At 38.0% G+C, this 18846-nt stretch overlaps 1 protein-coding gene and 1 pseudogene across 5 annotated transcripts in view; one reads left to right on the top strand and one right to left on the bottom strand.

Annotated features, from left to right (window-relative positions):
* Positions 1-14301, top strand: part of LOC107743017 (rho GDP-dissociation inhibitor 1-like) — a 29698-nt pseudogene extending 15397 nt beyond the window's left edge.
* cdr2l (cerebellar degeneration-related protein 2-like) overlaps positions 13769-18846 on the bottom strand; it is a 19421-nt gene continuing 14343 nt past the window's right edge. For all 5 annotated transcript variants that reach the window (XM_016556123.1, XM_016556126.1, XM_016556124.1 and 2 more), the window contains exons 5-6: positions 18050-18214; positions 13769-17080 (exon numbers count right to left, since the gene is read on the bottom strand). In XM_016556123.1, the coding sequence (XP_016411609.1) occupies positions 16189-17080; positions 18050-18214 (1057 nt within the window). In that variant the 3' untranslated portion in view covers positions 13769-16188. The remainder of the gene's footprint in view (positions 17081-18049; positions 18215-18846) is intronic.

Below are 18846 nucleotides of genomic sequence, written 5' to 3'. Positions count from 1 at the left end.
ACTGTATATCGTAGTAATAAATATAATTTATTACAGCAATGATATTTTGTTTTCTTTTTAAACACATTAAATATTACATATATGTATGTAATAAAATGTGTATTTCCATTACATGTTTAGGTCTTAAATTTCATATAAGGTGGTATTAAAAATTTAATCTTAAATTTAACTTGTTCATGTCTGTAGAAACCCTGATAGAAATGCGCTATTCAGTGCTGTAATTTGACGCGACCGGCTGAAGTTGGACGTGCACCGTGGGCAGACCCGACTAATCGATAATGAGAATCGTTGTTGATTATTTTCATTATCGGTAAATGTGTTTCCATTGTAGTTTATGTGCATTTTTTCTTATCAGATAAAAAGTTTATCCTACTCAATTGTGCACATACGTATTTTTTTTTTATGCGCATTTTTAGATTTTATGTGCATCTTGGCGTTTCCATCCAGCGTTTTTTCTTTTTATGCAATATTCCAAAATGCGCATAAAATAGGTGGATAGTCAATGCGCATGGTGGAATTTATTCAGTAAATGTGTTTCCATTGTAGTTTATGTGCATTTTTTCTTATCAGATAAAAAGTTTATCCTACTCAATTGTGCACATACGTATTTTTTTTTTATGCGCATTTTTAGATTTTATGTGCATCTTGGCGTTTCTATCCAGCGTTTTTCTTTTTTTGCAATATTCCAAAATGCACATTAAAATAGGTGGATAGTCAATGCGCGTGGTGGAATTTATTCAGTAAATGTGTTTCCATTGTAGTTTATGTGCATTTTTTCTTATAATGAATAACTGATTTGTTAAATCTAATGAAAAATGGTGTGTTTGATTGGTCCAGACGCTATAGCAATATTCCAAAATGCGCATAAAATAGGTGGATAGTCAATGCGCATGGTGGAATTTTCACGGTAAATGTGTTTCCATCGTAGTTTGTGCATTTTTTCTTATCAGATAAAAAGTTTATCCTACTCAATTGTGCGCATATGTTTTTTTTAATGCGCATTTTTAGAATTTATGCGCATCTTGGCATTTCCATCTTGCGTTTTTTTTTTTTATGTGATATTCCAAAGTTCGCATAAAAATAGGTGGATGGAAACATAGCTAATGTCTTCAGCATCACTCGAAACTTCTGGTTAGATAGGATGAATCTGGACTGTGCAGTAAGGAGATTGGACACGCTTGGTTTAGTGCTAATAGGAACATGGCAACCCATCATGTGTCTGTCAGGCTTCTGATCCTGAACTTCAAACCCCAGCCGCTGGAGCAGTGCGCCAGAGCTCGCTGATGAAAAACGGCCTCTCTCTGTCTCTGTCAGGGGTGCGCAGAGGCCCAGAATGGAAAAAGACATGCAGTGTTATCTGAGTTCCTGCCTGACCGTGGCCAAAAACATCCCCTGCCAAAACTATAAGAGGACAGCTTTCACAATGCTAGATTGTTAGGCTCTTTTATTGATTACAATGTGTCATTTTCAAGTTTACAGTCATTTTAATGATAAGGGATAGCACAGAAAACTACTTTGTGGGTTTTCATGAGACAAGCTCGTTCACCAGTCCTGCAGTCTGCTCAAAGAGGGTCTTACGCAAGTGTTACGCAAACAACATCTGTCTTCGATATACACGACCTGCAGGCTGTTCTAGTACACATGTGCATTCCCTTGTTGTTCACTGGCTTTCTCGGCTCGTATCTTGTGTCCGTTCATATGTGGTCCTCATTACAACTGTTTGTGAGAATAGCTGGCAGGCCTTTACTTTGTTTGAAACAAGTGGTTGGATTTATAGAAATAGTTACGCTGTTGGCGGCCAAGTGGAATTTCTCTTCTTGATGACTTGAAGGGCGCTTTGGGGGTAACACGCACATGAATGTAGCAGCGGCTCCTAAAGGAACATAACCAAGTATGAAATCAGCAATTAACTGTTTTTTAATTGTTGTTTTGATCATTTATTGCTTCGAAAATAACAAAGGTTTTTAAAAAGGGTTTAGATATGTGCCAAAAATATAAAATAGCCATTTTTGATGGAAAGAAATGAATACTTTTATTTAGCAAAGGGTGCATTAAATTGATCAAACGTTTTTGTAACAATGTAAGAAGTATTTACTACTACTGATTTTGTTCATCAAAGAATCCTGAAAAAAAAAGTGGTGGTATCACAGAAATGTTTTTTGAGCATATTATTATGATTTCTTAAGGATCGTGTGACACTGAAGACGGCTCCTAAAGGAACATAACCAAGTATGAAATCAGCAATTAACTGTTTTTTAATTGTTGTTTTGATCATTTATTGCTTCGAAAATAACAAAGGTTTTTAAAAAGGGTTTAGATATGTGCCAAAAATATAAAATAGCCATTTTTGATGGAAAGAAATGAATACTTTTATTTAGCAAAGGGTGCATTAAATTGATCAAACGTTTTTGTAACAATGTAAGAAGTATTTACTACTACTGATTTTGTTCATCAAAGAATCCTGAAAAAAAAAGTGGTGGTATCACAGAAATGTTTTTTGAGCATATTATTATGATTTCTTAAGGATCGTGTGACACTGAAGACTGGAGTAATGATGCTGAAAATTCAGCTTTGATCAAAGGAATAAATGACATTTTAAATATATATATTTAAATAGAAAACTGTTATTTTTACTGTATTTTTAAACGAATAAATGCAGCCTTGGTGAGCATAAGAGACTTCGTTCAAAAACATTAGAAAATACCTTACAGACCCCAAACGTTATAGCAGTATTGTCTGTAATATTCAATATTAATAAAATCCATCCTCCTGAGGTTGATAATCAACATTTCTGAAGAGCCTGTTTTCACTGATGATCATAATTAAAGCGATCTTGTCTAATGCTGAATTTGATTAATTTTGTCATTTTTATTTATGATTTGTAATCCTCCATAATTACTGCCATCATGTGAGATCTGTCCTGGATTCTGTTTAATGGTTTAATTTCATTTTAATAATCAAAAACAATATCGAATCAGCTGAACTTGTTAAACTTTAACAATTTCATAATTTATTCAAATTTGAACAATAGTAGTGCTCAATGTGTTCTAGTTTTTTGGGGGGGGACTTCCGGTTTTATTTTGATTTGCTGTGATAAATTGTGATGTTTTAGTTATGATTTATTTGATTTTTTTTGACAATTCCATGACATTCCTTTCTTAAAATAAAAAAAAATTGCTGCTTCTTTTTTTTCCTCAACCTGGATTCCGCAATTCCATCCACATTTCAGCTCTGTGGAATTCATAGGGCAATGCAAATTGTATTTCTGATAAAAATCTGCTACAAAGCTAGTTAACTTGTTGCACCCTGGATTTGTTAAAGCTTGACAAAAAGAAAAAAAAAATGCAACGAACTGTGGTTGGTCTTTTGCAGATGCATGTTTCATGTGTCAAAGCAAGCTGATAGTGATTCAGTTCTGTTGTGAGTGTGATTTTGTGCATTTAGCACGCCAATACCATGTAAGGAAAGGAAATCGCCACAATGAGGTGTCTCTCTAAAAGCCGAGCGTGCTGCAGTTTTGCAGAACAGGAAACTACAGAAGACACACACTCTGAAGCGCTCCGGCTGACTTTAGTGCGCTAGCTGCGAGAACATGAGCACTTTCTGTTCCAGGGCTGCTGCATTGCAGCACAAGTGTTTCCCAGACTTCCTCTGCATTCATGTCTTTATTTAGTGTAAATCTTTGAAAGGCCACACTGGGTGAAGACGAGTCTTATATGACATGAATGTAAACATCCAGCAGTGAGTCAGATGTCAATTAACTGCTCTGACAGATTCAGCCAGTAATTTATTTGAGAAATGGACCGCATTGACTGTGCTGTATGTTTGTTTTTGCATTAACTGTTAGTTTACAGAGCTTAAATCTGTAGCCATATACACTACTGTTCAAAAGGGGTCAGATTTTTATTTTAGGAAGAAATTCATGTTTTTATTCAGCAAGGACACATTACGTTGATTAAAAGTGACAGTAAAGACATTTATAATGCTACAAAAGATTCCCATTTCAAATAAATGCCATTATGAACTTTCTGTTCCTCAAAAATCCTGGAAATAAAAAGTGTCATGCAGTTCCCACAAAATATAAATCAGCTCAACTGTTTCAACATTGATAATGATCACAAGTGTTTCTTGAGCAGCAAATCAGCATATTAGAATGATTTCTGAAGGATCATGTGACACTGAAGACTGGAGTAATGATGCTGGAAATTCAGCTTTTTCATCACAGGAATAATTTACATTATTTTGTAATAATATTTAACAATATTACTGTCTTTCTGTATCATTGAACAAATAAATACAGTCTTGGTGAGCAGAAGAGACTTATTTCTAAAACATTACAACATCTACAGATCCTAAACTCTTAAACTGTAGTATCTATAGTTAATTGAGATATAATATAACCGCTTGAAGTTGACGTTTCTAGAGGACCCGTTTTCCAGTGACCATTTCATCTAAATAAAACAATTGTTTAACGAGTTTAATGACTAATTTTATTAATAAATTTGGTCATTTTGAGTATTTACGCGTTTTAAATTTTCATTTAATTGGGAAATTTTAAATCTGTTTTATTTTTTCCCAAATTCAGTGTGTTTACTATGTTAAGATGTTATTTAAATAGAAAACGGTTCACAATATTGCTGTTTTTACTGGATTTTTGATTAAATACATGCAGCCTTGGTGAGGTTTTTAAAAACTTTTTTAACAATAGAGTTAAAAACCTGGACACATCTAAAATTTATATTAATTTTGAATCTTGATTTGAAATTATTCACTGTCATCCTAAAATATTTACACTCCCTTATGTGTGTGTGTGTGTGTGTGTGTGTGTGTGTGCTGTGCAGTGTATTTGACTCTGTAATTGGCTTTGACCACTAATGCAATAGTGCTAAATACAGATGCCCACATTAGGCCGTTTTCTCAAGTCCTTTTCCGCTGATGGCTGGAGTTTGCATTGTGTGTGTGTGTGTGTGTGGTGAATTCATTTAAAATTCATTAATATTATAAAAAATTAACACGCTGGAAGAATGTGGGTCAGATCTCCATTGCAATAATGATATTTGGGCCGCGTTTGGTAAGGGCCATGTTTGTTTCCTCTCCTCTGACCTGTGTCTGTTTATGTTTTCCTCCAGCTGTCAATCATGGCCGAGCAGGAGCCCACACCAGAGCAGCTAGCCGCTATCGCAGCCGAGAACGAAGACAGCGAGGCTGTCAACTACAAGCCGCCGGCCCAGAAGAGCCTTCAAGAAATCCAGGAACTCGACAAAGAGGACGAAAGCCTCCGCAAGTACAAGGAGGCACTGCTGGGCAACTGCAATGCTATTGCAGGTGTGTGTCGCTTCATTGTACACGTGCTCTCTGCTCCGACCTAGTTTGATGAAAGTTTCTATGCAAACAGTCCTTTTCCCAGAATTCATCCCATGGACCAGCTCTCCTTTCAACACTCTTTGATTTTAGCTCATCTGATTAGTATGTCTTGGCATATAGCTGTAGTCTCCGCCTCAGTGGCCGCTATGAGTCACATGACACACCTTTCCTTCCTGCGTTTTATCTGTCTGTCTTTATTTACTCATTTATTTAAAAATACATTAATATTTCTCATTTCTGAATTGTTTTAATATATTTCTTTCAGGGCATAAAGTCAAAATGTCAGGGTGGTCTGGCCATTCTTGAAAGTCTTAAGGAAATATCAGAGAGAGGATCCCTGAGGCCCCTCATGACTGAGTGTTAGATAAATAAAAACCTTTTCATTTCAAAGGATGATTAGTTCAGGTTAAAAAGACGTCACACACCTTTCCTTCCTGCGTTTTATCTGTCTGTCTTTATTTACTCATTTATTTAAAAATACATTAATATTTCTCATTTCTGAATTGTTTTAATATATTTCTTTCAGGGCATAAAGTCAAAATGTCAGGGTGGTCTGGCCATTCTTGAAAGTCTTAAGGAAATATCAGAGAGAGGATCCCTGCGGCCCCTCATGACTGAGTGTTAGATAAATAAAAACCTTTTCATTTCAAAGGATGATTAGTTCAGGTTAAAAAGACGTGGTGTGACTTCTTTAAAAACTGTAATTATTCATAAAAATTAGTCTAAAAAAGTGTTTTTATTCACCATTGACATTTAATTGATCAAAAGTGACAATAAAGTAGGGCCCTATGAAATCTGTTTTATCTTTTCCTTGTTTTTTCAGGATTCTGTTCTTTTCTATTAAAATTTTTGCCTCCATTTTAATGGTTAAATTCAATTTTGGTAATCAGAAAGCATGTCTACTTAATTAAAATCATGAAACATATACAATTGAATAAAGATTTATTAAAAGTTTAACCAAAAAATACATATTTAGGATCCTGTGAGTTATTTATTTATTAATTTATTTATTGGTAATCAAATTAAGGCATAAAACATATTAATTTATAATCAAATTAAATTTATTTTGGCAAACAAAGTGCTGATTCATTCACACAGAGACATGTAGAACATGCAGGATTTATATTTAAATAGTTTTTTGTGGTTTAATATTCACTAGTCCATATCACGATTTGATTGAATTGTCTTGACTTTTGATTTATTTTTCCAAATTTGGAATTATAGTGTTCCTGAAAATTTCTGTCTCAAATAAACGCTGTTCTTTGAACTTTCTGTTCATAAAAGAATCCTGAAAAAAAAATGGTTTCCACAAAAATATGAGGCAGCACAACTGTTTTCAACATTGATAATAAGAAATGTTTCATGTGACACTGAAGATTAGAGTAATGATGCTGAATAAAATGAGATAATAAATCTTGAAAAGAAAATATTATTATTATTAATATTATTTTGAATTATATTGCATATTTGTTTAAATAAATGCAACCTAAGGGGAGCGTGAGTGACTTCAAAAACATTAAAGATCTTACTGACCCCAAATGTTTGGTATGTAAAAAGTTTGATACTTTTGGTAGTGTAAATTTTTTTACATTTTACGGAAAAAAAGATAACTGTATAAAAATATATTTGATGATTACACCACATGACATTTTAAGCCACTGAATTAAAAAAAGTATTTCAGAATCACATGAAACCAACATGATTACAAAGTCTACATTTCTAAGAACTTGATGCTTGTTTTATTATTTGATATTGTGTTGCATTGTTGATGTACTGAGCTTGTAGTTTGTATTGCGAGGTAGCTGCCGGTATCTAGCCTGACTGCAATATTTGTCAAAATAATGAGCACGTGATCTTCCTCCAGATACGCATGTTGTTCCAGGACCATCAGATAATGTTGATCCAGGAATGTGTCCTACTTGAGTAAATCGTGTTGTTCTGGGCTAGAGCCATAGACTCTTGGGTAACGTTTCTCAGACGGGGCCTCAACGCCTCTGGCTGCTGTCCTTGTGCGTCGTCTGCCAGCACCCTCACAAGAGCACTGGAAAACGAGGTCACGTATCTCAAGTTCCTGCTCCTTTTTGTTTTTATCAGCAGTCAGCCATTACAATAACGCGGTGTGTTATGGTTCATCCCATCACCTGAAGAGCTGTTTGAACGGGCGTCAAGAGACAGGCTTTTAATCACGCGCATCAATCTCATTATTTAATGTAGAGTGAATGAAGCAGCTCCCACAGAGACGTCAGCGCGGATGATGGATGGGCTGCAATAAGCAGCAGTGGGGTGCTTCCGCAGTACCTGCTTTCGTCAGTAATGGGGACTGCTGGCTGTACTCTAAACAAATAATAAACTTGGCATGAGTTGCTTATAGAACAAGCGGCATCTAACGGATTTGCAAAAATGTGTTTTTAAAATTTTTTCCCATATATACCCCCTCTCCATCTTTTATCGACCGACAGAACAAATAGATCTCGCAGCATTAGCGGAGCCAGAAGTCGTTAACTAAGCTAAACATGCTTAAATTAAAATGCCTAAAGCTAAACCTCCCTTGTATTCACATTTCTAAACTTGTTGTCCAACAAAAGAGAACATTATAGCCTTTTTATTCCACAACACCAGTCAAATGCTTCCTTTTGTGATCCGATGTGGCTTCTTGTCACAGAATGAGGCAGAAAATGTGAAGCGGCATCTAACGGATTTGCAAAAATGTGTTTTTAAAATTTTTTCCCATATATACCCCCTCTCCATCTTTTATCGACCGACAGAACAAATAGATCTCGCAGCATTAGCGGAGCCAGAAGTTGAGCTGCTCAAACAAACAAGAGTGTTTCTGGAAGTCGTCGTCATTGTCAGACATTCCTCAGGAAGTCAACCTATCCATGTCTATCAACTGAAATAAGATTAATTATTTTAACATTGAGTAGGGTTGGGTACCGAAATCTGGTACCAATATGGCACCAGTACCTATGTAACCGGTATGTACTAGAACCAAATCAGAACGCAGATTTCGGTGCCTCATTTCGGTTCCAACACAACATAATGTTCTTTTTAGCAACGTCATATGACCCCTTTAAATTAAAATGCCTAAAGCTAAACTTCCCTTGTATTCACATTTCTAAACCTGTTGTCCAACAAAAGAGAACATTATAGCCTTTTTATTCCACAACACCAGTCAAATGCTTCCTTTTGTGATCCGATGTGGCTTCTTGTCACAGAATGAGGCAGAAAATGTGTTCCATAGGCTACTTTAAAAAGAATACATCGATTAGCAATGCATTATAAATATACTTAATTATTATGAAAATACCAGAGATGACTTGAATAACAGAAACTATATTGTCGCAGTCGAGTGTTTATTGTCTTTGTTTTAGCATTCAAAACGTTTATATGTTCTGCTTACTCATACAGCTTTAATAGCTATGCCTTTGTCCATATAAGGGATTTCCTGGAGGGTCATGAGTTCCGCTACTTCTCTGACTGGATATGTGGATTTTCTTATTTGTTCAGAAACTTTTCCCAACATAATTTTTTGTAGAGTTTTTTTTTTTTTTTTTTTTTTAATAAGTATCGATTTAGGCACCGGAACCGTTTTAAAAGTATCGATTTGGCACCGGTATCGAAAAAAAACAAAAAACGATACCCAACCCCATATATATTTTATTCTGGTTTAGTATTCACTATGTATGTATGGTGAATGAACAAACTAATCCACACAGATGAAATTCCTTTCCATAATAGTCACCTAAGGGGGAATTCCTCGCATTTTCTGAAATTAATTTCAGGTTCTAGATATACAAATGTCTGTGGCTTTTCTTGTGTACTTATTTGCGTTAATTTCGCAGATCCCAACATTACCAACGTTCAGGTGACACGGCTAACTCTTATGTGCGAGACGGCTCCAGCCCCGCTGACCCTTGACCTGCAAGGTGAGTAGAGATTACCTGTTTTGTTGAATGGTTAGTTCACCCAAAAATGAAAATTGTCATTTACTCACCCAAACTCTAAGGGCCAGTTTTACTAAACAGGGCAAATTAGCGCGAGAGTGCAATTCCAAAACAGCGCCGATGGGTGTGTAAATTTCTGCAGGTGATTTACTGACAACGCACAAATTAAAGAACACAGACGCAACATCTCATTTACATAATGACTAACACAATCTACCGAGAGCAGCGCAAATTAGTGCAAGGATATGTTCGGATTCAGATAACGTGTTCTTCTGGCATTCCAAATAAATTGATAGGTGTGGGAAAAAATCCTCTCCCTTGCAGCCATTTCAAGCGCAAAATAGTTTAAGACATGCTTTTTTGGGCGTTAAATAATGACGCAACTGCCAGCAATTTGATGTTATTAAATCGCGTTGCTTGATTCATTTGAATACTCTCCTCCAATAAATTTTGCATCTTAAAGGGAAACTACAAATGCATATTCAATAAGGTCAGGCGCAAAAATAACTGTGTCTACGCCTTTTCAGCGCTAATTCTTTACTGCGCGTCTTTAGTAAATCCTGACAGTATAATTTTAACGCCAAAAGATGGTTTGCGCTGGTGCAAGCTGTTAGTAAATCTGGCCCAAAGACTTTTGTTCATCTTCGGACTACAAATAAAGCTATTTTTCATATTTTCATTATTGTTGTCCAGTTGTCGAAAGGAAATCACGACTCGATTGCTTTATATGCTGGACGCATTTAATTTGGCCTTTTATTCACCTATAAACATTCATCAGTGCATACTTGTTTGACGCGGCCGCACAAACCTCTTTGGTTCCTGCCTGTTTCAGCTTCAGTATTGTTTTTGAAAGTAAGACTTCAATATTGATAGAGTAGCATGAAATCTATAATGTTGACAGAAAAAAAAAAAAAAATTATAGTATGCATACATTTAAATACCCCTCTTATATATAGTCTCATCACATTACATTGCATATGTTGTGATTTAACAGTCTGAGGTAATTTCTCTTGCATACATTCATTCCGTTATTAGTAAATGCTATTTACGTTTTCGCTAAGCCAAACCTGTGGTGCGATGTAATCTTACTGTCACATGACCCAGATAAAGCACAGCAGTCTGAAAGCGAGAGCTCAGCGCTGGCACAGAGAGAGAAGAAGGTGAGCAGATGGAGAGTATATGTGTCCTGCAGCCATCTGCTGGGAACAGCATTCAACTGCAGTCTGTCATTCACACATGAAACCTCTACCATACCTGACTAGGATTTTATTGGCCATACGTATTTTTTATTCTTATCAACCATGGAAATTTTACATATTTTATCCCCCCCCAGTCTGAAAGCTGAAAGAAGTCTGATATAAATAATATTAGACTATTTAAAGATAGGAAATAAAACAAGCATAACAAATTGTTGCAAGTAATTTTGTAATATTTTTTTACTTTTCTGAAATAAAGACCAGGCAACAAAAAAATATGACATGACACTGCAGGAAGCTGGATAGTTTGAAGTTGCTCGCTCGTACTTATGTCCTCTTATGTCCACATCCAAATCACACAGCTTGGATCATTCACACAGATGGACTCTCATACACAAGAGTACATGTTTTTTAAACAGGATACAATGTGGTCTTAAACTGGATTTGTCAAAGGTTGGAATTAATGCTACGTTTACACGACAATGATGTAGTCCAAAACGGAAACGTCATTCCCTTGCGTTTTTAAAAAGTTTCAGGTATACACGACAACGTTTTCAAAACGATTCGCGTTTACACACATCCGTGAAAACGGCCCAAAACGCTGTATTACGTATGCCAGGCCAGTAGTTGGCGCTGTCACCTTGTTAGTAAACAGTACCTGTAGTGAAGTGACGATTATATGTTGTATATGATGCGTCTCCGCTGTTGGTTGTAATATTGGTGAAGTAAATCCACACTTTGCATCCAGTTGGCCAATAATGTGATTAAATGTTCCCAGTTAGCAGATGATACGGCAATTTTTCTAAAAGACAAAATAATTAAAAGTGGCTCTTGAGTGTCTTCATGAATTCTATTTAGTATCAGGGTTAGCTACAAATATTGTCCAAAATTGTTTGCTTTAAAAGAAAGACCCAGTAACTTGTCTGAATTTTGCGACATTCCAATAAAAGATTATATTACTTATTTAGGAATTACGATATGCAAAGATCAAAAAGAAAGAATAAATCTTAATTATACCCCAATAATGAACAAAATTCAAAAGAAATTTAACATTTGACTGATGAGAGACCTTTCTTTAAACGGTAGAGTTTTATTATCAAAATTTGAAGGTTTATCCAGACTAGTTTACACCGCAATGGCTATAGATATTCCAAAAAGTATCATTAATGAGATCAATAAATGTATATATAATTTTATTTGGAAAAATAAACATCATTATTTGAATAAAAAAAATACTTTGTAATCCACTTAATCAAGGTGGGCTAAATGTACTTGATTTTGAATTGTCTAACACTATTTTTAAAATTAAGTGGATACAAAATTATATCCGTTCAAAAGATAAGCTATGGTATTATATCCCTAATATTATTTTTAAAAATATTTAAAAAGTAGGTGGTATTGAATTTCTTCTTAATTGTAATGAGTATATCCTCTTATTTGAAGCTTGGACTCTCTGTATTTCCACATTACTCCACGTTTCTTCCAGTCACATGTTAAGCAGTAGCTGTGTGAACATATCTGCTGTGCTATAAATGGTCACACATTGTATATTTGCCCTACATGTAAACAACACATGCAAACGCGATGCTTGAATCTGTACCTGTTTATCAGTTACATAATGTGGCGTGACGCCTGACTGGTCTTGTATATTTACATCTGTTTACAGGTAAACAAAGAGATCGTCTCGGGGTTGAAGTACGTACAGCAGACCTACAGGAAAGGGGTGAAGAGTAAGTGTTCTTTAAAAATAGAAATGCAATGTTTTTGCATTCGAATGTGGATTTTTATTTTAAATTCGATGAATATTCGAAATTAGATTTTTTTTTTTGACAGCCCTAATAACAATACACTCTATTGACTTTTTGTTTTTTTACACTATGATTACATTATGATTAGCGGTGTGTGACATTGACAAAACAATTATATCTCAATTTTTCCCCCCCATGACAAGTACACAATATTTTACTAGTTCATTGAATCATTGACTCACCCGATTCTTTCACAATCGTGGATTCATTTAGTAACGAAGCATCGCTGTGTTGCTCAGAGACATGGAATGGTTCTGTCATGACTGCTTGGAACATTTATTTTCATTGCCAAATTAAGCAAAAACCAATATGGTGACCAAAATATAATATACAGTATTAACTAATTGTTTATTGAACTGACATACTCTATAATGTCAGCTTCCACAACAAACCATTACACTTTTATCGTAGATGATACATATCGCACCCCCTAAATTGGGTTGTCTGTGAACATGTCTGAGTAATGAAAAGTTATGATTGTGTAGATTTTGTATATTGCCCAGCCATAACATACATACACTCTTTGATTGCTCAAACAAACCACTTACAATGAATTCATATATTCGCAAATAGTCTACTCCGATTCGTTTAAACCTCTTCACCTGTTTCTTGTGTTCAGTTGACAAGTCTGACTACATGGTGGGCAGCTATGGGCCTCGACCGAATGAATACGAGTTCCTGACGCCTTTAGAGGAGGCACCCAAAGGCATGCTGGCCCGCGGCACTTACAACATTAAATCCAAGTTCACCGACGATGACAAGCATGACCACCTGTCCTGGGAATGGAACCTCAACATCAAGAAGGACTGGAAAGATTGAGCGGTTTCCAAACCCCCATTTTCCTTCTTGCCATCCTCCTATTTCTTCCCACCCTTCTTCCCTTTCTTCCTCTCCAACCTCCTCCAGTTGCCTCCATTATCATCATTTTCATCACCATCAACATCATAATCCTGGATTAACTGCTTAACCGATTTTAAAGGAAAAGGATCTTTCTCACTCCGTCCACTTTCCTCCAGTTTTCTTCCCTCCCTCCATATTCCTATCCCTTTCCCTCCCAATGAGTATTGAGGCTTTTCATGAAATATATATGTGAAAACAAACAAAAACGTGCACAATCCATATTTTGTGTTTTGGTCTGTTTGTATATAAAAGTAAAAACAGAGGGGAAAAAATATTCAAAAAACCTCATGGATACTTTTGACATGGTTGTTATGAGTAATCTTCACTGTCCCCCGTCTTCCTCTTGTGTCCTAAACCCTTCCCCCGTTTATCCCGCGTCATTCCTTTCTCTGACATTCCTTGTTTTCTTTTTAACCATGATCTGCCTTTATGGGAGAACTCAAAAGTTTGCCTTTGCCCAGAGGGAACATGTCCGATGCCTTTGAGATGAGCCTAGGGTTAGCGTAGCATGGGTTACTGTAGAAATGTTAGTGTTAATATGGCGGAGGAGGTCTTAACTAGGCTCTCGGTATGAATGTGTGTCCAAATATGGTTTTAGCTATGTAGGGTTCGCAGGATCTGAACATCCTGTCCACTAGGGGAGCCGTACTAAGAATCAGCCTTACCCTGCTGTGACGGCATAGGGTTTTTGTTTAACCGTTTCATCGCCATGTGGCCTTAAAAACGATTCCTGTAGCAAGACATTGGGGAGCTGCCTTTTAAGAGTCTAGGTTTAAATCCGATCAGATGTTTTGTCCTTAGGAGGCTAAGGTGCATTACCGACTCTTGCCTCCGGCAGTCACACCTGCTGCCTTGTTCAATCGGCTCGATTCGAGATGGACCAAACTTGTAGGTCGGTAGAAGTTGGTGAGCCTTGATGCAGAGCGAACATTTTCCCCACTCCAGTTATCACCTCCCGCTTTCCAAAGACAACTGGTGCTTCATTTGCAGAATGTGCCCTTTGCTTGTGATTAACGCGAGTTGCCGGTTTTTAACAAGCAGAAAAGGGCTGTTTTCACTAACAGATCTCAAGTATTGAACAACTCAGCTGAAAAATTACCAACAACGTAGACTGTGCTTCCAGTATTGACAACTACGAGCTGCTCCCGGTCTGTAAACCTAATGGAAAGAAAGTTAGGACTCTAAAGGAGATGCATTTGTAGTGGGATAAATCTGGAGTGAACCTAAATCTAAACTCTCAGCTCTAGTCCAGGTGTAATCTAACCTCAATGTTCAAACAAGAGAGGATGTGCTCATGCATAACCGTACTGTTTTATACAAGTTTTTTTTCCTTTGCCGACATTGCCTGCAAAGTAGTAGCTTGTTGTGCTGGTCCAGAATGTTGCGTCTGTCTTCATCTGTTTGTACTTATCTCTATAATAGCTGGAGATTACTGTTCACCTGTGTCAATATTAAAGTGTTCAGAACAGACAGTTTCTTTTGTCTTCCATTTACCAACATGAATGCTGTACCATTGTTTAGTTTTTTTGCTTCAGGGTGAGGTCTAGATGGTAAGCCTTGTTCTGCAAAACTTTACTATTAGAACTTAGGAGCTTAGGACTCCTGATTATTGGCATAAGGTCTGGTTAGTCTGTGTTCACTCCATTGAGCACACCAGCCATTCAAAGTATGATCCGTTGACAATGAGCGTGGATGGGCCTGTTCAGTGCAAGCATACTACCTAGTGCAGAAATTAGCAACTTTGGTTGTGGAGATTCAGTGACCTGTAGAGTGTAGTCCTGATCCCTGAACTGTTTAAATGGGGATAGAGCTAAACTCTGCAGGATACTGGAGCTGCCCATCCCTGCACGAGGTAGCACGCTTGCACCGAATGGGTTCATTGGCTCTCGTTGTCAATGGAGGGATGTAACTAAACTCAGCAGGGACACTGGACCCCCCAGGACTGGAGTTGCCCATCCCTGACCTACTGGACCGGTTGTCCACGCAGACAAAAAAATTGGGCTGCAAGCAGACAAGGGAAGTATACTTTCCGCTTTATGAGGGATGGGGTTACTCAAAATGGTTGAAAACACCAAAAATGGGCCGATGTAGAAACAAATGTATGGAGACTTTGTGATCAGTGTATCTGTTAGTGAAAGAACCAGTTGCTATAAACTTCAAAGTTCTGCTTGTTGGTGTATTTTACTATTAAGTGCCTAAAACAACACTCTGGATATCTTCGGAGCAAGACCTGATGGAACTAACCTGATAAACTTTAACAAGTCCCGTGACTAGTGCTTCCTCAATTACAGCAACCTTGTGAGCACCTTTAGTTCCTTGTGGATTCACCCAAACTCCCAGACATTACATAAAGTCAGCCAGATTAGAACTACTGGTATTGCGGGCCAGTTTTGTGTGAAATGTGCATCATGTGGTCAGTCTGTGGGCGGTACATGAAGACAAGGATTGCTGCAAGAGTCTTCAAATGTTGCATGTGAGATTTTTCACAGAACAAGGGTTTCCATCTAGACACAACCCTACAGCCGATCCATCCTGATCACTCCACTCATTCATCCACGCTCATGGTAATAAATGTGTCAAACAACCTTATAAAGCAAAGTGTGATTTAATATTGAACAAAAGTGGTTACACAATGCTGTGGTTATCCGTAACATGTAATACATGTGAGAAAGGAAATAATCATGTCTTCCTGTGCTTGATCAACTTTAGGGTGATTATGGTTACAGTTTAACCGATAGTGAGTAATTTGGTCTACCCTAAAAGGCCAACCCGGCAAAAGCACATTAGACTCTAAACGTCCAGAAAACCACCATTTATCTCTTGATGTGTGGCACCAAATAATTCATGGATGAGCTGTACTAAATAACAGATGTATCTAAACATCTTTCTGACTGTAGTTTCAAAAAAAAAAAAAAGTAAGACATTACATGAAAGACCAGGGAAAGAAATCAGTGGCACAAATGTTGAGAAAATGGGCTACTTTCCGCTTTTCCTCCCTTTGGTGGAGTTTATGTCGCTCTTGGTCCTCTGTAAGCGGGAAAAGATCTCCTTGAAGAGGGCTTTATACTCTGGAGTGTTTTGGCTCAGCCGCTTGTCCACAGCCTCCACTTGCCGGCTGAGGCCCTCTAGGGCCTCTGGAGTCGAGGGCGTCTGCGGTGGAGTGGGCAGCTGCTGGGGCTCTGCAGCCCTGCATTCCTTCATGGACGGATCTCTGGACACGGGCCGGGAGGTCTGCACCCCAGCGTGGCATAGACTTTCCTCGTGGCGCCGACACTTCCCGAGCAGCTCCTCGTACTTCTCCAGAAGGGCGTGATACTGCTCATCCACCTCTCGGAGGATGGACATGCCCCTCTTCCGGACACCGTTGGCGTGAAGCGCGTAGCTGCCTTTGCGTCTCCCTGAGGCGTCGACCGCAGAGATGGCATCTAGAGCCGTATCACTGCAACTCTTCCGGACGGGTGCAGCTCCATCATTCGCATCCCCGTTCTGCGTTCCAGCCATAACTGCATCCTCCGGCGTGTCCGTCTCGGGTGCGCAGTTGAGCAGCGTCTGCTCCAGGCCCTCGTCTCCGCTCAGGAGGCAGGCTCGGGACTTGCGGAGCTGCTGCATCTCCTGGAGCTCCGCCTCTAGCTCGTGCACGCGCCGCTGGCAATTCTCGGCCCCCATGAGGCGCTGCTCCAGCCGCTCAAACTCCTGTAGCACTGTGCCACATTCCCGCTCAGCGGCCTCACGCCGTCCGCGTTCGGCCGCCACAGAGGCGCGCAAAGATGACACCATCACACGCAGATGTTCGTTCACTTCGTCAGCAGGCTGACACTCATGTAGGTCACCGCTGCCTGGGTCAGACACCATGAAACCATCCTCGTACCTGGAAAAGAAACACCAAACCATAGGCACAAAGACCACACAAAGATGGATTCAAAGAACAGAAACTTCGGGTTTAGAGACAACAATAATGTTGCACGGTTAGACATTTTTTAAAAGTCACAATGTAATGGATGTGGCGACAGATCTTCTGTATTTTGACATCTGAGTGTAACAGATTTCTAAAAAAGAAAAATGTTGGGCAGAACTTGGTTGTGTGCATTGGCTGTTAATTGGAAGGAAGGAAGATGAACGCGAGCAAGATAGAAGAAGGTGAGTGTAAGCTTGTGGGGGGGGGAATTTAATAAGACTAAATGACTGGAGAAGTGTGGTGTCACAGGTGTCACCAGAAAGACGACTTATTATATTGATGAATTGTTATTTTGATAAAAAAATTGAAGGTTAAAAAAAATGAATAATTTGCAATAAGATCCATAAGGTACATTTAAAAAATATTAATTTCATGCTGACTTTAATCCGCCACGCCTATTCAAACAGAGTGTTCCAATGAGGGGGGTCAAAGCAGAACAGAAAATAACTTCTTAATTACTTCTAAATTATGTTTCTTGATGTAAAAATCTTGATAACATTATAAGTGGACCTCAGAGAACATTACAAAATAAAAATTTAAAACGATGCCATATTGAATTTTATGATAAAATGTATGATAAACCTTAATTTATGATAAAAATGTATGATACATTTTATGAAAACCTTATTTGATGAATTTTATTGAAAAAAAAACGAGGCTGAGGGACAGACTTAAAGTCTTCTATCCCTCACAGCCACGTTTTGTTCATGTCAGAAATTAAATATGGCGCTACCCTGACTAAGGTCTTTTTCATTCTGTGTTTTCTTTCTTGGAAATGACAATCCACAGTGAAATATTGTCTCTTGTGTCATTGTTGCCTGTGGACACATTTTTTAATGACACAACATTACTCCACTGCAGACGTAATAAACCGGGACGTACCTGGGAGCGGTGCAGAGTTCTTTGAGGCAGGGGAACGTGTGCACAGTCTTTCTCCTCTCTTTCTTCTCTCTGCGAACCCTGAGCTCTTCCAAAGTGCGCAACTCCTCCACACGAGCAGTTAGCGTGTCCACCTGCCCCTGCAGCATCTCCATAGTACTTGTCAATCTGTGTGAATAGATTTGCAATCAGCCAGCCACCATAACTCTGGGCCAGTTGCATAAACACATTAAGACAAAACTAGTTTGACCAACTAGCAGTTAGCCAAGGGTTAACGAGTCTTATTTTTCACTTTCAAACTAGACCAGTCTACCTTTTATTATAACAGACTTAAAGTTATGACTAATCTTGAAAAAATGACTAGCAAGACCAAATCAGAAGGTTCTCTGGCATTGTCCATTGTCTGATAATACAAAAATTAGCCTTTAAATAATGTAACTGCTCTGATATCATTTTAAAGGGTTAGTTCACCCAAAAATGAAAATTAGGCTGCGTTTTACTCACCCCAGAGGCATCCTAGGTGTATATGACTTTCTTTCAGACGAATCCAGTCAGAGTTCTATTAAAAATTGTTTTTGATCTTTCAAGCTGTTTCATGGCACTCAATGGGTGTTGCATTCCTTCAGTCCAAAAGACGTGAAATAAAAAGCGCCCTTCCATTAAAAAAAAAAAGTGTCTCACACGGCTCCGGGGGGCGAACAAAGACCTTCTGTAGCGAATCGATGCGTTTTTGTAAGAAAAATATCCATATTCAAAACGTAATAATCACTTTAATCTAGCTTGCGCTCACTGTTGTAAAC

The sequence above is a fragment of the Sinocyclocheilus rhinocerous genome, unplaced genomic scaffold (genome assembly GCF_001515625.1).
Source record: "Sinocyclocheilus rhinocerous isolate Xijiao unplaced genomic scaffold, SAMN03320098_v1.1 scaffold647, whole genome shotgun sequence".
Lineage (NCBI taxonomy): Eukaryota > Metazoa > Chordata > Actinopteri > Cypriniformes > Cyprinidae > Sinocyclocheilus > Sinocyclocheilus rhinocerous.
The sequence above is the reverse complement of the archived record's forward strand: the minus strand, read 5'-3'. Positions and strand labels throughout refer to the sequence as shown.